The 22,656-nt window shown below is 36.4% G+C and overlaps 3 protein-coding genes and 1 pseudogene across 4 annotated transcripts in view; 1 reads left to right on the forward strand and 3 right to left on the reverse strand.

The window, feature by feature from the left end:
- Positions 1-14,466, reverse strand: LOC148957796 (uncharacterized). Its single transcript, XM_089114267.1, has 4 exons — positions 14,374-14,466; positions 14,014-14,079; positions 10,647-10,785; positions 1-10,436 (listed from the first exon to the last, which is right to left on the reverse strand). The coding sequence occupies exons 1-4, from the start codon at positions 14,464-14,466 to the stop codon at positions 10,255-10,257; spliced, it is 480 nt and encodes a 159-aa protein (XP_088970393.1). The 3' UTR covers positions 1-10,254.
- LOC135687660 (uncharacterized) lies at positions 5,306-20,098 on the forward strand. Its single transcript, XM_065204268.2, has 3 exons — positions 5,306-5,457; positions 5,774-5,922; positions 6,547-20,098. The coding sequence occupies exons 1-3, from the start codon at positions 5,306-5,308 to the stop codon at positions 6,609-6,611; spliced, it is 366 nt and encodes a 121-aa protein (XP_065060340.2). The 3' UTR covers positions 6,612-20,098.
- On the reverse strand, positions 18,065-19,578 carry LOC148957797 (uncharacterized; annotated as a pseudogene).
- The window catches only part of LOC135687656 (uncharacterized), a 10,200-nt gene continuing 7,393 nt past the window's right edge, over positions 19,850-22,656 (reverse strand). The window contains exons 2-3 of one of the 2 annotated variants that reach the window (XR_016145086.1): positions 21,917-22,046; positions 19,850-21,811 (exon numbers count right to left, since the gene is read on the reverse strand). Coding sequence is in view for 1 of the 2 variants with exons in the window: in XM_089114551.1 (XP_088970677.1) it covers positions 21,993-22,046 (54 nt within the window). In the remaining variant the exon portion in view is untranslated. Of the gene's footprint in view, positions 22,047-22,656 lie in introns of both variants that reach the window. The other variant, XM_089114551.1, reaches the window with a different exon arrangement.

A 22,656-nucleotide genomic window follows, 5' to 3' on the forward strand; every position in this document is an offset into this window, starting at 1 on the left:
ACTAATCATTTTAAAGGATTTAGAAGACAAGGTTCAAGAGCCAATTGATGAAGAAAAATATTGAACTATCTATGAGAGAAACATTACTCAAGATTTAAGAATTCCTTGAAAGTATAATCGGTGACAATTCATCTGCAGTTTCAGCATCAAGGTGAAAGACTTACAGCAAGCCATTGTGCTAACAGCCAACTATCAATTGAATCTACACCTAGCTAATCAGGATTCCAGGAGACTGGCAGTGATAGTACCATGGAAAATTGACGTCACAGTAATGAAGTCAAAGCATTGCTGCCAAAGATTTAATGGCGACAGTCCTAAGTTCTTCTCCTTCTGGGAAAGTTTCCAAAGCATTGTGGTTGATAACAAGGATCTAACCCGGGTCGATAAGTTTATTTACTTGAAGGCTTTGTTGGAAGGTTCGGCTGCCAAAGCATTGGAAGGATCACCTGTAGACAAACAAGCTTTTGATGCAGCATTGGATTTGTTAAAGTCCAGGTTTGGTGACCGACAAAAAATCATAAGTGCCAATATGGACCAGCTTTCAAAAATTAAGCAATTGAGCTCTGTTTCTGATCAAATAAGCATTCACATCCGTCGCCTAGAAGCATTACGTGTTACTGCAGATCAGTGATTGGTATTTCCCCAATCTCCTGTTCATCCTCTGTCACTATAACTCTTTCTGGTTCTTCTACTTTCAAAATATTCAAAATTAGGTCTTCAGCTTCTTTCATCTTAACTTTTGTTTCAGTTCTTTCTCAATATCCTTCAGGTGGTTATTATGTGACTCTTTAGTAACAGGGGGTGGTAAATCTATTTTTGTGCAGAAGCTTTGGAGTTGTGCTCGACTTGGGCATGCTAAAACTGCTTTTCTGTTCACTTCAAATGCTCCACCTAATCCAGATATTTTCCTGCTGGTTGAAAAATTCAGTTTTGCTTCACAATGTGTGATATTATAAATAAAGACTCTGCCAGCCCGTTTTGTTTTTGATAATCCTGCTTGATTTTCAGCTTTGACTTGGCACTTCTATAACTTGACCAGATGGCAAATTGTTCTAAACATTGACTCAGTATTGAGAAGTCCTGGATTATTGTTCCATGGCCTCTTCAATGCAGTCTGCTCTTTTGACCCCTAATCTTTTGCTCAAATTTCTAGTTTTCATCTTCTTGTCCATCTTTTTTAAATGGCTGTGCTTTAGCTTCTGTGATGACATATTCCTCAAAGCACTCAATCCTTTTTTTGTCAGCGAGGGCGTACATGGCTTAGGCATACATGGTCTAGTGGTATCTTCCTGGCTTGAGGTTCCCTTACAGGTGTTTTGTTGTGGATTTCTATTACACCCAGAACGTCAACCCTTTCTCTTTAAAACTGCCATTTCTCTACCCCACGAAAACCTTTTCTCTTTTTGAATATTCTAGGTATTATAGAGAACAAATAACAAAAAAAACTACACGATTCAACTTGCTATTTTTCGTGTGCTATGTTCACCAACATGAACACAACAACACAAGGGAGCATGAAGGAAAATAGCCTTAAAACAAAAAGCAGGCAATTGGAAAAAGGGGGGAAATTTGAAATTGAATCATTATTACATGTTTGGGGAGTTTTCCAAGGAGAAACGCATGGTTTCTAAGGAAAATATTCGCCCAAACACCGTTGTTATGGACATTTTTTAACGGTTGATAAAAAAACTGTCTTTTCTCACAAACTGAGGCCTATAAAAAAGAACGGAACTAGCAAACTTGAAAATAATGCCTATACTATCAATAGCAGGAATAAAAAAAATGATGAAAAATTATCTTCTACAACTTTTTCTTACGGGGGCTTCCTTAAGACAAAAAATAAATGCTCAAAACACCATCCTATTTTGGATTCAGGTTCCTAGATCCTAAAAGGTTGGTTGTTGTAATTTTTTAACGATTTTTTAGTTGGCATGTACACAAACAGATAATAAATTTCCAATAAAAATTAACACCTACTACCTATTAGAATACAAAATAAGGCCAAAAAATCAACAGACGTAATCCAAAAGATTCCTTTTACACAAAATCTGCATACAATTTCACAATATAAAGACAGTCATTTGGTGCTGGCCTATTGACCTAGACGTGAGCTCGGTCTTCAATTTAAATTTTTCGCATAAATTGATGATGTTCTACAACTGTAGACGATATATACACTACAATGTCCACCAATATTTGGTTCCTTCTCTTGTTGAGCCCCTGGTCAGTCATTCTGCAGCTCCTACTCTTTGTATATGAAAAGTTGGAAAATGTATCAAAATCTAACAAAAATACATTATTGAGATGGCAAAAAGAATTAAATCTTCAAAATTAACAAATTGGAGAAGTCTGAATCATAAACTCACGATGAAAATGTCCACTTTTTCCAAACAGCGTAAAATTCCAAAATATGGGTTGCAAAATTGGCCCCATGTAGTGTAAAGTCTAGGTCAGAGCATAGAGAAAATCCATTTGTGAGATTATGTACGTGATTTTCGCAACAAAAAAGTGCTTACTACACTCAGCCACAATAGCCAACTAACTAAACCTTGAGGTGATGTGCCGAAGCGATTTATCACGAAAGACATGTCAACACAGTGTTCGACTGGGCACCACCCTATTCCCAGGACTTGATTGCTCCAACACCATGCACTGGATTGGAAAATCACAAGAAGACCTCACTAGTTCCTAGACTGCCTCAGCTCAAACTCTCTAATGAAAGAGGTGCTTGCAGACAAGGCAGGTCCATCTGGTTGTGCCTCAGTTCAAATGGACTCCAAGGAAACTATGTCAGTGAATTGCAGCTTGATGCATTGGTGCAGTTCGAAATACCTTTACTTGAACTTTATCATATCAAGATGAACTATTATGCAACATTTTTGAAAATAAAAGTATATTCTAGAATGTTGTGAAAGTTCAAGATTATTTAAAGCAGCTAAATTTATGCTATTTTTGTAATGAGTACATTGGTTGTAAAATGCATGCTGAAGTCTTGAATTCCTTCACAGTCAAATCCTTACGAGACCAGCGCCATTGAATTGGAAGTTCCACAAATGGAAGCCCCAACAGTCTGCCAAAGTGAGGAAATACAAGCTAAATTCATCAATGGATTTCAGTTAAATTCAAATCGAATAATTTGAGAAAATTTTCTACTAGAGGTGTGTTTTGTATCTCCCTATCAAAAATGGTCAAATTTTGTGTCTCCTTTATCAACATCAACAACGAGTGAGGAAATACAAGCGTCAATGGATGGAAGCTACATTCAAATTGAATAATTTGAGAAAATTTTTTAATAGAGGTGTATTTTGTGTCTCCTTATTAAAAATGGTCAAATTCTGTGTCTTCTTTATTACCTACAAGCACTCTAGATAAAGAAGCTTTTGAAATTTTTTATTGCTACACCTTTTAACTTTTCAATACTCTAAAGTTCTAAAAGATTTTTGCAATGTGTATCTGATGTGGTCCAGGTCAAATATTTTGCTTGGCCCAAAAAATGACCCACAATATTTACTATTTATGAAAAAATGCCCTATTACAAAGTGCCTTGGAAATTTTAAAGAAGTTTTTCCATTATTATATATTTCCTCCCATCTATTTTTTCCATCCTCCTAGCAACTATTATGTGTCAGAGATTTTTGCAAGCAGATGATTTTCTGTTTTGTATTCTATTATTAACTGATAAATCAGTAAGTGTCCTTCTAATTGCCATTCTATTGAAGTGCCCTTCTGATGATAAACGTGCTCTTTAAGTGTCATGCCCCTCCAAGTTTGAGATGCTTCCTAAGGTCCTGACCCAATAGCAATTGAACATAGAGTGAAAAGATTATTTCTATTTTTTGACGGGAGATTCTGTTTCCAGATATTCATGCACAATGGCAAAATTACCAGCAAACGTTGTTAGAGAGACTACAGCAGAAGGGAGAGAGCTTGGTGATGGAAGACATGAAAGTGTGGCCCACAGTGCTAAATTTGGAGCATATTCTATGATGTTGTGTACTCTACCAATGATTATTCACTTTGCTCTTGTGCAGGTGAATCTATATCTTCTCTTCAATTCCGGATAATTTTTTGCATTTTTGTTGTTTTCACTTCACTTGATCATTAACTGAATGACCAAGTAAATTCATTTTTATGATGATACATTTTATGATCATTAGAAAGTTCATAAAGATCATAGCAGTTTCATCTGCAATGATGTACAGAATGTTATGGGTTCCACTGCAAGGGATCACAAAGTTAACAGGTTCACAAAGGAATCTGATGAGTTTCCAATAGAGCTTGTGATATTCACCCCTTATTCTGGTATTTATTACTACACTACTACAATATAATCACAAATAGATTGCTTAACAGAGAAATGAGGTCAGTAGAAGCCCTGCAATGGAATTTGAGGGCTTCAAGAGGTGCATTGCATATTAATTTGGTACTGGACTTACCATTTCAACCTTTATATCAGACAGACATCAGAGTATTGCAAAGCATTTGAAGGAAAAACTTCCAAATATAAAGCGTTATTTGATTTGTGGCATTTAAAAAAGTAAGTAAAGATGCTGCTTTAGTTCTAACTTAGAACGCTCTATTGCATTTTTAGAAGCATGAACAATAAAATTTGTTACACTCATTTTCATGAGCATAAAGCTTATGAGCATACTTACGCTCACGTTTTCAAAAGATTAAGCATATGCTAAACATATTTTCCAGCCTTGGAGTTTTTCCATTTCTTCCTAGATCAAGCATACAAAATTGTTTCATACAGGATTTACTGTATGTTTCAGAAGTACAGAAAGTTCTAACAAAAATTGCTAAGACCAAAGGATGTGAAGAGCTGTCCAACTAGATAAAACCATGTATACGCCACTTATACTGAAGTGCTACAACAACTCGTGATGGAAATGGAGCAGTGATCTTGGCAAAGTTTAGTGCATGTAATAAAGAAGCATGAAAGTTTTGATGAACCATTGTTCAAGAAATGTCTTCATGGGAAAAATATCACAGAAAAGAAATGGCTGGATGAAGGTAAGCATTTTAAACAGACTCAGCCATCTCTATTGAAATCATATCTCTGTTGCCAGGAACTACAAATTCAACTCCCAAATGACCCATTCAATTTAATCGGCAAAATATTTTGAATATGCTATTGACTCATTAACATAACAACATATATTAGTGCAGTTGTTTTATAATGGTGATACAACTGTATCAAATATATTGTTAAATCCATTTTTTTATCATAAAATCTCACAAAGCTACTTGCTTGATTTTCATATTCAAATTTAACACTTCTAGATGATGCACCATATAAAAAATGACACCTGCTGTGTTGAAAGAAAGTTTTCTGAAAGGTGTTAGACAGGCCTCACTTATTGCACAGACTAGTTTTTTGGAGGCATTTAATTCAGTGCTGAATCACTTTGGCCCAAAAATGATACACTTCTCACATGCTGGAATGTATTGCAGGTTAGTAGGTATTCATGTAAACTCACAATCTGGATAATAAGAGAGCACAGTATGTAATCCCATGGATAGACCATTTCATCAAGAAACAAATTGTTGAATGTGTCCCTTGAATAATACTACTCAGTGGTGGATATAGTCGGGGCAACTAGGGGCAGTTGCCCCCTTTGGCTGCTCTGTAATTGGTTTAGACCCCCCTGTTGAAAGCCAAACACCCCTTTTCTATGATATGACTTATTACTTTTATAAGCACCCTTCTTTATTGACTGTTCCTTCAGAATAGTTCTAGATCCGCTCCTGACACTATTTTTGTATGTAGGCATGCCTGGGCTTCAATATTTTTTAACTTCAACATTCTATGTGATGTACGAAGAAACAAAGATGGAACAGGACAGGTTAATATAACATATCCGAAATTCAAAAACGGAGAAGCAACAGAGAGAAGCATTTGTGTTGTTCCAAACTATGGTATGTATATACCGTATACAGAATGCTGTACCCCTATGTTCTATACAAATTTGAAATGATAACAAAATGAGCCAACTGGTCCACTATCAAGGTGCCCACACTATAAGATCAAACATATGAAGCAAACATTACAAATTAATAAAGAAAAAAAAATAATTATATGTAACAAATTTATCATCTTTACTTACTTTCTCCTTAACATATATTGATTAAATTTATAATACAATGGCATCAGCAGCAAGAGAAGAAGAATTAGAGCATCATAGAACAAAACTAAAAGAGGTGGCTTCTCCTCCAATTAATACAATCTTTGAAAAATAACCCAGAGGGGAAGCCATTCAGAAAAAAAGCATGACTCAAAATTGCAACACAGGACATTCCACCAACAAACCGAGGTATAATTTACATAACATGAAGCTTGTTTTTCGTAATTCTTTGTGATTTCAACTAATTAACAACAATTTAAGAAGGATCAAACCTCACGAAAAATGTTATTTTGAGACCTCTGTGATTGTAAATGTGATGTTTAATTTGATGTAATTGAGATAGCTCTGCATAGGTAGTAAAGAGCATATCCTCCAATAATATATCCTGAGCTGAGAGCTTCCATAATTTTTAAAACAGGTACAAGTGTTGAAGAATTAGTGAGACAAACAGATGTTTCCAGATGTCATATATTCAACATATGAAGAGAGGCAACACACATTAAAACAGAGTCAAAAAAGCCAAAGTCTGTTGTGGGACGACTGTCAAAATTGTCCATGAGAGATAAAAGGCGGATAAAGCGGACAGTGAAAATATTACGGAGTCAAGATCCGAACTAGACTGTCAAGAGAATCATAATGAAAGCAGACTCGCATGCGGTTTCATGCAGACTGTATCACATTATCTAAACAAACAAGGACTATGCTACCTGCAGGCAAAAAAGAAAGGACTGATGACAGAGCGTGATAAGTCAAAGAGACTTAAGTTTGCAAAAACGATGCAAAAAACGACCCTAATGAACTATGGTGAAAAAAATTGCCTTCTATCTTGATGGGGTTGGCTTTATTTACAAACGAAACCCTTTGGACCAGGCCTTGGCCCCTAGAGACCATGTTTGGCGTAAAAAAAGCCAGGGCCTTTTTCCAAGGCTGCACTGGCAAAGGGCAGGCCTGTGGCAAGGGGGGCAATTACGTGAAAATGATTGCTATTACCTATGGCAAGGGTATATGTTGCCAGAGGTATGAAAAAATGAACGGAACTTTTTTGTATCGTTTTTTAAAGAAAACTTTGAAATTTTGTTAAGAAAAACCAGGCAAAAATGGTAGGATCTGGATTCAAGATGGTGACCCTTCTCAAAAAAGTAAGCAAGCCAAAGAGGTCATGAAGGAATTAAATTCAGAACTACTGTCAATTCCACCTCGAAGTCCTGATCTGAATCCAATCAAAAATTTCTTTGACATTGTCAAGCAGCAGTTCAATAGAAATGCAATAGAGAAGAAAATTACTACTGAGACAATGGATGAACTAGAAAGCAGAATAAGAAAAGTTATGACAAAGATAGGGACAGCAACTATTGATAAAATAATTGAATCAACAAATAAACGAATACAGATGGTAATAGACTGTAAAGGTGAACGCACAAAAGATTAACAAGTCTAGTGATAGTTATTTAAGGGCCGATGAAGTTTCAGGTACCGTAAATATTGTTGTTGGGTTTGCTAATAGCTATATTTGTTAATTTTCGGGGGTCTTGAATGCAAATGTTAGGGTTTGAAAGATTTTCACAATCGAAGGAGAGAGGGGTTATAGGTGATAAAAATAAACCAGAACTACAACTATTTTGTGTTTTATATTTCTTCTAATTCTGTGGGTAACTTGTTATGCAAGCCACTTTCTTTATAGATTATAATAGATATATATTTATTAAAATAATCATGGTAACTCGTTGTATTCTTCATTATTGTTACTCGTTATGGTAACTTGTTGGTAACTTGTGATAATTTGAAAATTTGCAAATAAAATAATATGAAATTAGACATTGCTGCCACTCATTATCAGTTCTGCAAAGCAGCAAGGACAACTTGGAATGTCTTTCTGTTCACCTACTGGTATCTCATGGGAAAACTCAAATATTTTCCATATTAGAGCCATCATTTCATTTTCTCTCTCGTCGGAGGTATTGTATTTTACTGAATACTCGATTGTCTCCTTCCCAGTAGCAAAAACTGGCGTGTCTTCGTCAAACAGTATGTCCTGGGCATACGTGGTTTTGAGTGTGGCCAGATGTAAAGTTTTTCCCTCTAAGAGGAGAAGCATGTCTTTACAGGCCATTATTTCATTGGTATAGCGAAAATCGTTCAGGAATATGACTTCCTTTGTTTCCGCTCCTAACCATGCGAAACTTGAATTTTCAGGGTTCCTGAATGTATCATAAATGACATTCAATGGGTTCAACAGGAATGTTTTGCCACAATTTCCAGGTCCTACTATCAACGCATTGTGGTATTTCCCCTTCCCTTTTATAAACAATTCTCTAACGGCCACGTCGTTGTTTCTCAAAACCTGTTTGGCACACATAAACCATTGGCCTTCGCATCAGGGGTACATTGACCAGCAAGGGCAGTTTGAATTCTGCTAATTCTGGAAGCTTGGCTTCTGGCCATCATTGCTGCTGCATCTTTCATTTTCCACGCCGAAGAAATGAGCTCATTCACAGATTTTTGTGACCTTCCTAGAATAAATGCTGCCAGGTCGTCTTTACCTTCTTCCTTTTGCTCCTGTGCCAAGGCATAAAGCTCTCTATCGTCTTTAATATTTTTTTCAATAATGGCATCAGCTACATCTAGGTTCGACAATCTCTGTTTGCCTTTTTGTCTTAAAGGTCCTGCATGCTCATTCGTTGCATCTGAATCAGCAGCTCCTTGGCGTTTCCTCTTCATTAGCTGCTTTGAACCACTGGACATTCTTGGTGTAATGGGCTGGAATCCTCTTTCTTTACATATTTGTATGCACTGTAATAATTGTGACAGTTTTCCCCCTCAGAGAAGTTCACAGTCACGCCATGCTTGCTAGAAATGTAATTCATAGCTCTGAGCCAACGTATACCTCCTAAGAACTTGATAGCCATGTGATAGTGAAAGCCAGTGTCAGTATGAGCTTGTTTTCCGCATACCCAATGCACAACTTTTGTGTTGAATTTTCCTTCAGAAAACGATTCATTTAATGCCTCAGCAAATGACTCTCTTGTTGGGAATTTTTCTTCATTTACCCTAGTGTAAGTAATCAGGTAGCACCTGTGAACTTCTCTGTCTCCAAGGTTTTCAGACATTATCAACAAATTTTTTGTATAAAAAGATCGACATCAAATTGTATGTACAATAGCAAAGTCTGAAGCAAAACGCAATGTGCACACTATTAAACCATATCAACCCCTGAGTTATAGCTAATTGACTAGGAAGGACCCCCACGTCGAGAACTTTTTAGGCAAATCAAAAATTAATCAAATCAATTTAGGTAAACACATTGCTCTTCTTAGATTGACTACATCAAGTGTATCTTTTCGAAATTCTTAAATTTTCACGAAGTTTGAACGCATAATACTCTAAAAGACAGACTACCTAGTTTTTTTAGCACGAGGAGACCTTTTCTAGACGCCTAGTAGCTCTTTCTGATACACAACAAACCGCCATGATAGATTTTAATTCTGCTTAGAAATCAGACAATCCTGGCCAAAATTTATTGGACTGGCTGGCAAATTGTAGTCTTTTTGGAATAATATATAATAGCTCCCCATCCCCCACAGTCAATGTTGATATGCTTGTTTCTACTCATTTCGAAAGCTGGTACTTTTGTATTTTCCAGAAAACCAACATTGATTCAGGGTTGTGGGGGTTTTGATAATATTATTAGGGGTAAAAGTGCAATTTTAATGGTTTTTTTTCTCCAGTCCACCAGCCTTTTGACCAGGATTGTAAATTCCAAAAATTTAATTCAGTTTTGAAAGGCTCTATTAATTTTTTCAATTTTTTTTCAGTTATTTTCAGTTAATATTTTCAGTTCCAGAACACTCACATGTACATGTTAGAAGTGCAAGCTACCAATGAAGGACCACAATAATGCAGCACAATGTCTATCAAATAAATAAGATGAATAACAGTGCTAAATGCTAAATGTTTTAATATGCTAAATGCTAGTTTTGATTAATTGGCCAAACTATTGCAGAAATTATTTTTTAAAGCATAATCTTGATGATAATTTTCAGCTGCGCGGTTATTCATCTTCTTTGTCAGATATTTTTTGATGGTGAAAATTTCACAATATTATGTAAAAAAAGTAAATTCAAATATTCTAGTTGCTGTTATCTTTAAATCCCATGTATGTTTGGTCAGATGGAAAACTGCTTCTTATTACATTATAAGCACATGCAGGCAGTGGTATCCTTCTCTTTCCAAATTTTCTGTGGACCAACCTGGTAAATTCTCTGTATGCCACACTCTGCAGGAAACCCCCAAAAAATTGATTAACTGGTAGGCATCAAATTTTAAGCAAAGGAAGTTTGGGGATTATCATTATTTACCTATTTCAAATTTTAGTTAGAAGGCAGAACTCACCAAAAGAAAATGATACAATTTTCAACAGAGCTTTAGAACAAAAATAACAAAACAGAAAAGTTTATGAAATCACAAAAGAGCGATTGGCTAAGAAGGGTGTGAAGGCAAACCCTTACTCATTTTAAAAGCCTTTTTGATAATATTTTGTACAATATTTTGTTGTGTAACGATAAGCTGCTTGTTTTAATGACCATTTTTCTAAAACAACTGGTTTAAGTCCTGGATGTTGAGTCATGCATGAAATGGTTCCAACACTAATTCTATGAAACTAATTCATCAACCAATGCCTTTGCACAGTCTTCAACTTCTTTACAGCACTTGCTTTCTCTTGGATTCTCAAGAAGTGATGTATTACATATTCCACAAGAGCACTTAAAATAAATATACATTCAAAGCCGTGTTATAAATGAAACAATGAGTCAGATCTTTATTTTCTTTATTATTCATTTCTCTTTTTACTCTATATTGCCTCAACCGCACATCATCAGCGACTGGATCGTCAATATACAGGCTTTCCATGTCTGCAAATGCAACATCATGGCCTTCCTCTTGAGATCAAGTTCCAGTAGTATATTTTTCTTTAATGACAAACTCTGTTTTATCGATTGATTCAAGAAATCCTTCAGATTCCAATGACTTTTCAGACATTTTAGGAGCAAAACGATCTTTTAACAGGCCGCCAACTAAACCTATATCCGATCACAAAAGCATGAATGGTTCTTGTTGTTACATCATATGGTAGCTCGTTCAAGTTTTCTCCCTTGCGCGGTAATTTTCAAGACTGCCCCTTCTCATTTTATGTTTGGGGGCATTAACCTGCATTTAAAATTGCAATTTGACTATTTTTATCAAATTCAGCATTGAAAGTTGTCCCATTTACCAAATTATCGTATTTCATGAAATTAGCCCTTTTAATAACATGGGTGGCAATTTTATAACCTACAGGCATACATTTATAAATATTTGAGGGTAAAATAAGAAATTAAACAAGAAAAGAAATACATATGGTAAACACTAAATTTTTTCTAATAATTAAGAGGCTCACTTTCTTGAGACTGGTAGTCTCCATTTCTCTATAATTGTTATAACATTTAGAAACTATAAAGTTATTGAGAATAAACAATTCAACAAATACCTATGGTATGAAGTAAACATAACAATGGTTGATGTTTATGACAAATTTAGTAGGAATAATCAAATCAGTTTTCAAGATGTGACGTCCCATAAAGGAGGTAGCTATAGCCTTACTTATATTTATGCGAATAGATGTAAGCATAGTCATAATTTTTGCCCAAAAAAGGAATTTTTCGCCATTGTCAGTCTAGAGCACCAGGTCCATGCTGAACTCTCATTGTAAAGAACTTTGGGAGAACAGCTCTACAGTAAAATAACTTCTCTTCTACTCTGATGAAGCCCTGTATGCCGGGGCAAAAGATTAGAAGATACTTTCAATAAATATTGGTTTGTTCTCATCAAACCGTACCACAAAATTAATTTTTTTTCAGGATAGCACTAAAATTTTTCCCCTTTCAGTCTTTCTACTGATATCATCACATGCCAGCATTTGGTCATTGGTTTCAACTCCCCCCATTAATTACCGATAAACTCTGATTGCTGGAGGGCACATTTTTTCCACCTTTTCTGCACTTCCTTTCTAGGAATTTCTGATTTTGTCATTTGGACCACGATTTGCAGGACACATGGTACTGATCAACATGACATCTTTTTTATCCTTCCATTTCACTGTCACAGTTTGTGGGTCTTTCATTCTTTAAATAATATCCCCTTGTGCCAACTTAGCTTCTCTGACTTCACGAGGTAAACCTTTTCTATTATTCCTAATAATTCCAGTGGCATAAATTCCCCTCATGTACAATGTGTCCACGAGAGAAACTAAGGCGAAAAAGCTATCAAAAAAGCTGCCAAGGTTGAGCAGGTTGCAGGTTTTTAGCCAGCTTTAGGACTACATTCTCACCAAGGCCTGTTTTTCTCTCACTATTTTTACCTATGTAAATATCAAATGCATTCAGGTAAGAGGTAACAGTATCCACCAGCTTCAACATTTAAATTCCTGATTGATCTGGCTTATCCTTCATGTACTGCTTGATACAGCTTTTTCAAGTGAATGCAATCATCCCCTCATCAATGCTGTTTTGTTGATGAGGAACCCAATTTTTCTGAAAAGCCTCTTGCAACATGTTCATGATTGGTCTTATTTTAAGAAGCTTGTCATGACTTGGGTCAGATTTGTGAAAAGCTTCACTGCTGTCATTGCAGTTAAGGAATCTCAATATGTCTGTGAATCTATGATAGGTGAATACAGTAGTCTTTCAGTTCTGGCAGTTGACAAAGTCCCATGTATACCACACACCCTAAAAATGCATTGAGCTCTTCTGCTGTCACTGGGTTCCATCGCACTTATGTTGATTCCACAGTAAAAGGGTGATCTGACGTCTGCTCAGCGTAAATGTTTGCTTGTTCAACAATGTGCTGGACAATTTTGATTGGGCGATTGAAGTACTGACCTGCTGATGCAGTCTTGTCTAAAACAAAAGTGGGGCCAGACTTTTTTCTGAAGGTTGGGATGTGAATTTGTCTTTCGATTTCATCCCAGACTCATCGAATGTGACTAATCGTTCTATCAACTCTTGTTTTCTGCCAGTTGCTGATAGTCACCTTCTTCGACAAAAAATATCAAACCAAAGAAAGAATTAACAGAGGAGGTCGCAACAGTGCTGCACAGCACTCTCTTGAATGCTATCCAGATTTTTTCCTAATCAAAGTTCTTTTCTCCTTGTGAATATAAAGCATGGACATCACATTGTCTTCAGATTGCTCGAGAAAACAAATTTATTTAATTTTGTTTGGAAGTTCTGGAAAATTACCCACCCCAATCTGCTCTAAAAATTATCAAAGCTTTAGATTTTTCTTCGCCAATTGCTGCTTCACTTCAACGGTTTTGTGAAACATTCCTTGCCCTGTCATAAATTTGATACACCCTGCACATCAATGAGTTGCACAAAGATAAAAAAACATCACAAAACATCTGTGTCTGGAAACTTGCCTCAATATTGCATTGAAGTGATAAAGCATCCAATACATGAAGGGTGATATTCCTCCTCATTATAGTGAAAAAAGTGGGACTGTAAACTGCAGGAAAGATAGAATATGTAGTTGTTCCACAAACTACAATCAGTGAAACTCAGCTTTCATGGTATTCATGTAACAATGCTTCTCAAAGGTATTTTGTCGGTTGAATTTTCGTTACAACATGAGAAAGAAAGATTTCAATGGAACAATTTTAATGTTTGTTTAGTCGTTGATTTGAATATCAATGGGAGCTTTGTAGGGATTGCGATTTTAAATACTTGCCATGAATAGATAAAAATATCCCTTCCTTCTTCATAATCACCAAGAATGTTTTTAATGGTATTGATAAAGACTTTAGCAAATTCGGCGCATATTGAAGGACGCCCAAAGCATCAATGATACAAACTTTCTTGGTGCTCTTGCTTTGTTCCATCGCTGTTTCTGCAAGATCTCCAACATCAACATGCGACTCCTACAATTGAACAAAGGCGCTTTAATCAGTTGGAATAAAAATTATTCAGCCCATCTGTTGAAAAAAATGATCTTGGGATTGTGTGGAACTCTTCTGTACCTATTACATCATTGAGTTTCTGCATAAGCTATGGTCCTGATTGTTGAATAACTAGAAATCTTGAAAGAAGCTGTCAGTCTTCTTGAAGTTTGATATCCTTCTAATTCACAATGCACAGTTCTTCTTTTGCAAATTAGCAAATGATCTCAATGAAAACTTTTTCATGGGATTCCACATGGAAATCTTTGCTGTTGCCTTCACTAGCCTATTGGGAACAAGAATTTTGAATGCTGCTTTTCCCTTTTTATCTCTTTCAATGATATATTCTGCTGTGGATGACACTGCCATATTTGAGGCTATATTAATAAAACCTTTATCTAAAGAGAAAGGATTGTCAGCACAAAGCATAAGTATTTCAATATTTATCTTTACTGGATTCCACTATAGCATTGGTGCCATTGACTTCTTTTGACGAGTTCATTGAGGTTCTTTTGAAATTATCTGCCAAATGTTTGTGCTCTTGAGCAATAGAACGTATTTTCGAATGTTGATTCCATTTGACTAACGCAACTTATACCCCCAGCCACTTTAAAGTCGAGAATTTGCTGTCACAGCTTTTAGTTGACAAACATGTCTGTAAAAGGGATGCCTGACCTTTTTACGCTAGAATTGTCACTGAATGTCGCCCAAGTTTGCTTATCTTCATCTTACGACTGTTGTAGCTCAGCCAGGTGACATGTCACTGGTTGTGCATATTTGTACAAGACATGTGCACAGCAATTCTTGACTTGTTCTTTGAGGGCACCGATGATAGTAATAATTGTTCTTATTTTTCAATATCTTGTGCCCTCCAAATTTTTCTTTCCACCAAGTCCCCAATATGCTCCAGGCACCCTGCCTCTTAATGTTTTCCTTTGATATTAGAAATTAGAAGTTATAGAAATGAGTCTGACATGAATAGCAATCATGTTCGATCATAGCCTTCATTCCAGAACCAATTGGAATAGTAATGTCCTTATATGAATTTGAGAGGGCCAAGAAGTCACATGACTATAAATTTCCATTTCCAGATAAGAAATTGATTAAAGACATTCCTAAGATAACATTTGTAAGCAATTTGTTGACTTCAAAATTAGTTTTTATTATCCATTACGACTGATGGTACCCGCTCCTCTAAAGAGTCACTGACATTGACTGCTCATGATTGACACCCTCATGAATGCCTTTCGTTATTCTGATGGATAATCAAACACAGTCATGCAAAGAACTAATTTTAGCACACATATCGAGTGGCAGTAATATTAGTAACAAAAGCGACGGGACTATAGTATGTTGGCCCTTCATTATCAACATATTTTAATATATATTTGTATTGAAAAATAATTTTCAAAATAATAGATGGAAATTATTGAATAATTTTTTTTGCATCAATAGTTTTATTTTCGAATTTTAAGGCGTGGCCATCATTACCATTATCATTTATTAAACGAGGCTATCTTCATATCAATGTCTTTATATTTGGTGACATTTCCCTCAAACAAAGCTTAAAAAATGTCTGAAAGAATAACATTGGCCTGCAGGCTAGGGTACTGCAATAGTGCTAGTTTAGACATAGTAATTTATAAATTCTCCCACATTTGATTGTTTATGATTCCTTTTGTTATCTAATCGCACCTTTCAATTCATAGTTATTTCTTATTGGGATTTTAGTATCATCATTCTATTTATGTATTTAGTCTTTGGAGTAATATGTTGTGTTCACCCAAATTCTTCTGGAAATAATACGCAGGGGCCTGTCTATTAGAGACACTAGAGTATGTAGTATTTCAACTAGTTCTTGTTTATGTTATATTTTGGGCGTGTGACCTTCAGAATTAGTTGGAGTTATGGTTAAGAGCAAAAAGGTTTAAATTTGATTATGTGTAGAATTAGGTTTTCAACAATTTATAAATGTGGCAAGATGCTTGCAAAAGATCCTGTTGACACAAAGTTTGAATTTATACAATACGTATTTGGATTTATGGAATCCCGCATGTATGGTTTAGATTATTATTGTGTATGTTTCCTAGGACAGTTATTGTAGAAGACTGACTGATTTTACAAGAACAATTCCACATTATGGGACAACCGTAGAGGAACACTGCTATTAACATTATTCAGGGAAAGATCACATGATTGGAAGATGTACATTGGAACTTTATATTTTGTCTATTTGTATTAATTCTTATTGAAAGACCAGTTTGTCTCAACGATGCATTCCTTTGCAAAAATCCCTATTATATTTTGTGACAGAGGTCAGATAGATAAGTGCTTGAAAAATACCACGGATTCACAGAATATAGAGCTATTGGAGAAGCCCTGCAAAGATAAGAAGAGAATGGCAGGCATAGGACATGAATCTGGAATCTTGCGTGCGATGTTGGAGGGGACATTCACTTTGAACAGAGGAGAGAACGCACACCCTTGAAAGATGACATCATTTCATATGGTCTAATTGACCTAGGAGCAAGGAACTCGACTGCAGTAGGCAACACAATTTCACTGGATTTGTTTCAGATAGAAGAGTTGCACACCCTAACAACGTTTTATTTTCCTTTTATTTTGTAAATTGAATGTTTATGCAAGTTCTCCAGTAAAAATTATTTGAACATTTAGGTTCAACTTGCTTGAATTTTTTTTGCTTTAAGCATTAAAATGCAACTATGAAAAAGGTTTTATAAGCACAAACTAACTACTGATTGTCCATTTACTCCCAATACATGACATGTCCTTAAAAGTATCAATTTATGAATTACTTTATATAGTTTGAGTGAATTGTTTCTGAATGACCATCATCATCATCATCATCAACACTATCTTTGCTACTGTTGCATCAAAGGCCGATTCTTCCTATATATGAGAAAACAGAGTTAATTAGCAACCAACAATTTGTGAGTAAGTAGTCCTCTTCAAAATATAAACAAAAACTTTTTTTTCAACCCACTGTTTTCAACTCAATCCTTTTCTGTAACAGTTTTCTATTGCACCTCTGCAACCTTAGATTTTTCATTTGTAAGACCTTTATCTTTTCAATATTAGGCTTGCAAAGGTTGCATTTCATGGCTGCTTGAGTTGACATTCTTTTATTCTGGGTTCTTTCTATAATATGTTCTCATTTATGTCTTCTGTAGCAATTACATCAGGATTACCTCCAGGTACTTTCTCTTTGCTGACATTTTTGACGAGCTCCATGAAAAGTATATGATATTGAGTTCAAACAATATACTAATATATAAAGTTTAAAGATATGGCACCAAGGGTACTCATATTCTTGACTGATTTTTTAAAGGATATTATACGTAATAATAAATTAATGGAAAAGGTTCAGTTTTCCTCCACACACTCCTCTCACCAGAACCGTTGCTAGAACTCCTGAAAGTGCGACATGCATTACTTTTGGGTTAAAATGACCATTCACCTTATAAGTTATTATGATTTTTAATAAGCAGATACTTGCTAATAGGAGTAAAGTATACCTAGCTCACAGACCATTTAAAGGTAAACAGACATGCAAAATTAACTTGACCTCAAATGAAAGCATATCAAGCATAAATACCTGATACATTATTATTTTTTTAATATTCAACACAGTTTTCGAGTTATTGAGCGTCAAAATTAGCCACAGAACATTTTCCAAGCACGGACAAGTTTGCCCGAGCGATCTGCATAATTGGACCTCACAAACACCATGTTCATATTACTTGAGTAACACGACAGTCTGGAAGACCTTGCGGATGAGCATCGATACATTAATTGAGTAGGTTTTGGCTCCAATTTAACAACCTGATTGGAAAACAAATTATGACTCCTTTACAAACCTTTCATAATAAGATTTGCAAGAATATCGTATTATTCAACACATTTGAGGCTCCATAACTCCATAACTCGGATAACTTTGTATTTTTCTTTAGCTGATACTCAGCAGCATAAATGCAGCATAAATGCGACTGACATCCAACTCCTGGCACAACTCATCAGTAAAGAAGCCTTGTGGTAATCCTAATCTTTCCAAAACCAGACAAGTTGCCATGGACCCCTCATTGAAATGAGCAACAGCATCATAGAACCTAAGCTCAAAAACATCTCTGCCAACATATGTGGACTTAGGAATTCTGTCCCAAATCACACGATTAAAAGACTCATTCTGATTTTGGGTCTTTCCATGAAGACACTTTCTCAGCAAGCTTTCTTCACTTAAACGTGCAAACACATGTTTCATTTCTGCAACCACTTTTAATGGCAGTCCAGGTCCTGGCTTAAATTTCTTGGTGTTTCCAGCAATATCCACCTTGAAACCACACCATGAATCTTTCCCATCTGGACAGTAACTGTGGTAATTGTTTTCCTTCGATGATGCAGAATGGAAGAGTGTTGCATATATTGCTTTCTTCATTGATTCCAAATTACCAACATTTCTTCTAATAGCTATTCCGTAATAATTTTGAATTTTATCAATAATTTTTTCTGTTGATTTGCTTTTTCTCCCCAACTCTCTTTTTTTCATTTTTCAACTTCCACAATGCAGTACCCATCCTTTTCTGAACATGTCCAATGCACTCTAACTTTTCTACATTCTATCTAACTGACTCGTAAATATTTTTTACAGAAAGATAGCTTTTGCTGTCACCATCTCCATAAAACTTTGTGTGGTAAAGGCAGTGCTTTTCAATGGATCTGCTAAACATATGCACTGCACCTTCAGGTTCCATTGCTGGTGCAGACACCCTGTAGCCTGCTTTACATCCAATGTGCTTCTCCTTAAAATCCTGATACTCTTTGGAATTCTTTTCAAGCTTACTCTGCAATTGGCATTGCTTACAGTGCCTCAAAATAGGCTCAACATCCAAAACCTTTCCATTGTCTATTGAAAGAGCCGCAACACAGCCATTTAGCGAAACCAAATCCCTTTTTTGCCAGAATCCATCCACAGAAACCCCACAATCAGCACTTTTCTCACCAATTTGTGTCTTTTATACTTCTTCTCCTGCCTGCATCATACTGTCATTAGCAACATCATATAGGGCTGACAGAAGTGTCTTGTTCAATTTGCTGAAATTGTTCTTGGTAGGCAAAGTAGGGATATTCATAACAGCACAGACATTTTTAGCACCTAAGTAACCAATCCCTTTGCTGTGCATGCCATATACAAGGCGCTTGTTGACTTCAAATCTCCATTTATTTGCTTTGAAGTGAAAAAAATATGTGACCATTCACACTCTTTGCAAACTAGCATCAGCCAGGACAGACCAACATGTCAAAAACGCCTGAAAGAGGGCCAATGTCAAAAAAGCGATACCCTGTTGCTAGTTTTTCAGGTTGCTTGACATACTTGACCCTCCTAACATCAAAAAGTTTGTTGAAAGAAACAGACTTTCTATCTGGTTGGGTGGACACAAGTGTATCAGCGTCAGGATGTTGCATTGACGAATGAATAGGCCCAGCAACTGGTGAACAATCTTGCTGTAGGACAGTCAATAAGTTCCTGTTTGAATCTTCCAAAATCTTCCAAAGAGAGGCTTATGGCCTCTATTGGGTGTTTTAAAGATGGCAGGCCTTATCAATATTACTTTGAAGAAAAAGTAGCCTTTGGGACGCTCTAGGAACAGTGTAATGAGCTAACGTTTCCTAGGATATTTTTTGAAAATTTCAAACACCTAGTTCTAAAAAAAGGCGAAATTTCTTAGCTATATCACAAAATTTATCAAAGTCTATATACCATCTTGAAGATTAATAATTGAACTTTTAGAATCTCTAGGAAATTATTCAGGTAGAAATTTTTTTTCTTCAAAAACAGAGGAGCTAGTACCCCCAATTCTTTGGATTTATCTACCTTCGTCTACTATTTATCTTGCAGGTTTCAAATGCTACATTTGCAATAAAAATAACACCTATATTTTTGGACCAGGAAATTTAGTTCTAAGGATCTAACACCTCTTCAGGATTTTTTCTCCTTTTAGTAAAAGTACTGCCACAGATTACAATCTTATAATGGGAAAGCTGTGGCCAAAGATTTAGAAGGTAGCCAAAGAAGGTAAACTTAAGCGGTGTACATGGAGTTTAATATAAACTTAATATGCATCACTAGATCATGTACCCAAGGCTTTAATTAAATACTCTAGAAAACCTAAAGAAGCAGCCGTTGTTGCTGGCAAGGTATATCTGCCCTGCCTGCCTGCAGCTTTAAGAATATCAAACAAGCGTTTAGTCTGCTACGAGTTAAAGGGGTGTCATCTCCAAATTGAAAAGGGGGCCAGGCGATGAGCCCCTCAGATGTGAATAACTCATCAGAGCAGTAACTAGACACAAATATCCATCCGTGGGCAAAATTACAAATGAACACATTTTCCCAAATTCTCTGTTGATGTAACTGTCCTCCTTGTATTAAAAGCTAGCGAATTGTTCAGATGACCCTGCCACTTTTCATCCAGAGTGGATGTAACTGTCCAGAGTGATTTTGGAATCACCCCAAAACGATTTATATGGATGTCTCCAAATAGTGGAACTGAAAATGGCCTGGCTATAGTCCCAGCGTCTAATGGTGTTTGTGAGAAGTTTTCAGGTATTCACTTCCTTGGTTATTTGGGAGGTGGGGAGTCTCTACTGGCAGAAGGATTAACACTTTGTGTAGATGAGGTAAAATCCTTTTTCACAACTTGTTTTGGGATGGGGGCCCTTGCAGGCCAGACACATATGGGTAAATTTGCAATCCTGAATAGGACAATGTGAGGAATTCCAGCAATAACATATATTTAGAGGCTTGGGTTTGAGCAAATTGGATGAAAACTGAGAACCCCTAGCCACCACAGTTGTCATCCACAAGGTTGGCATTACTTCCCACCAGTGGATAGAAACTTTCTTGGCAACATGTTTTTGAAAGGCCACATCTTATTCAAGCCAGCCACTCCCTGTCACATCCCTGTGAGCTGTAGGCAAAAAATAGCTGAAAATGTATGCTGCTCTGTGACTTATCATGCCTCCGACCAGTCTTTAAAACTTGTGATTGGCAACAATTCCTTTAGGCCACCACTAAAAAAGCTCTGGGGTGGTTCGGCAACGAGAAGTCTTTTTAGGTTGCAGGGACGGGGGTAAGTTCAACATATTGACCCTGCTTTATCTTGTCACCAAGGTACTCTGGCACTGGTGCCAAAGCTCATGACACCGAAATTGCTTGAGGTTCTTGTTTATATGAGGCTCTTGAGCCAATCCTGCATGAGAGGGGCCAGAAACCCCACCCAAAATAGGAGGAACATTAGCAGATCCAACTTTATACAGTAAGGAGGCAGAATTGGAGTAATCTGCCAGCTTAATAAAACTGGGGGCAGTGGCTGGATGACCTTGGTACGTTTAGCTGGAGGTAAGATTAATGGGAATACCTGAAATCGCCAGATTGGTCTTTGCTAACGTGGTCAGACCCACTGAAAGCTGTGGTGGAGACGTAATTACACCTGCTAAAACAGTGTCAGTTTTTTCTTGATCCGCACCAGACAAAAGTCCTATCAGATGTTGGATCAAAGATTTCAATGCTGAAAAACGTTCGTTCACCTCAACACAATTAACAATGTCACTGGAAGTCCCTTCAGTTCCGATTGTTTTGTTACACTGACCTCTGAGACTAGAGTTGTAGGCCCAGTTATGTCCAAGGCATACTTCTGATCTATGATTAGATAAAGATTTGATTATTCATAACAAGTTAACAAAAACACTGCACAATGAACAACCAATAAATCGAATTAAAAAAACAGGAAAGGAAAAATCTCACCAAAGCTGCAAATGGTCCATGATTGCCTTGCTGTCCAGATTCGCTTGGGCTGTCAAACCACAACTTCACTCGCAAATCACTTGTAAACATGGTTTTTGCAACTGGTAAGACATCGATTGACAGTTGGTTCCTGCAGAGAGAAAGACGAACATGTGAAAAACTTCGAAAGTTCAGGAAAAACAGCTAAGTAGATCTATATTGTGTGAAAAGCCTGAGATGCATGGATATCAGTCTCTTACAGCATGCCGAATGAAGGTACACTGAAAAATAGTGTTAACGACAACCACAAGGGGAAAGTACCCGGAAGGGAAAAACTACTGTCCAAGAACAATTGGTAATAAGGTCATGTGTGGCATTTTTACTAGTGGATTAACTCTGTTTAAAAAAGTCTAAACAACATTTTGACGTAATGTTGAAGAAGGGGTGAGGCAGTTCTTCAGCACTCAATAAATACAAATTATTAACAATAGTTCACCCAAGAATTATTTCTCTGGAAAAAAGGGCTTATATCAAGCTAAACAGGACTGAAAAAGTAGCCAAATTGGTTGCAGACACTAGAGTTTGTAGAGCTCATTTTTATCAAATATGAAATGAGACTTTGAAGGCTAGCAGAAATGACAAGAATAACTGAATCCAGGTATGACTGGCTCCCCTAGAATGTCTGTATATATCTGTAAATTATCTGTAAGACACAAAAGGCGACTTCTTCGAAGACTTTAAAGTGTCGGCTTTCAGAATTC

This window comes from Rhopilema esculentum, chromosome 20, assembly GCF_057945365.1.
Source record: "Rhopilema esculentum isolate cy_ngs chromosome 20, ASM5794536v1, whole genome shotgun sequence".
Classification (NCBI taxonomy): domain Eukaryota; kingdom Metazoa; phylum Cnidaria; class Scyphozoa; order Rhizostomeae; family Rhizostomatidae; genus Rhopilema; species Rhopilema esculentum.

Bases quoted from the DNA above. Each gene is read 5' to 3' on its own strand.
- LOC135687660 (XM_065204268.2), top strand. From the start codon at position 5,306: ATGACACCTGCTGTGTTGAAAGAAAGTTTTCTGAAAGGTGTTAGACAG. The intron at 5,458-5,773 runs GTTAGTAGGTAT...TTTTGTATGTAG, and splicing joins CATGCTGGAATGTATTGCAG to GCATGCCTGGGCTTCAATAT. The intron at 5,923-6,546 runs GTATGTATATAC...TTTTTAAAACAG, and splicing joins TTGTGTTGTTCCAAACTATG to GTACAAGTGTTGAAGAATTA.
- LOC148957796 (XM_089114267.1), bottom strand. From the start codon at position 14,466: ATGGCAGTGTCATCCACAGCAGAATATATCATTGAAAGAGATAAAAAG. The intron at 14,080-14,373 runs GCAACAGCAAAG...GTTCAATTGTAG, and splicing joins TTCCCAATAGGCTAGTGAAG to GAGTCGCATGTTGATGTTGG. The intron at 10,786-14,013 runs GTTTGTATCATT...TTGATGAATTAG, and splicing joins AAAGCAAGAGCACCAAGAAA to TTTCATAGAATTAGTGTTGG.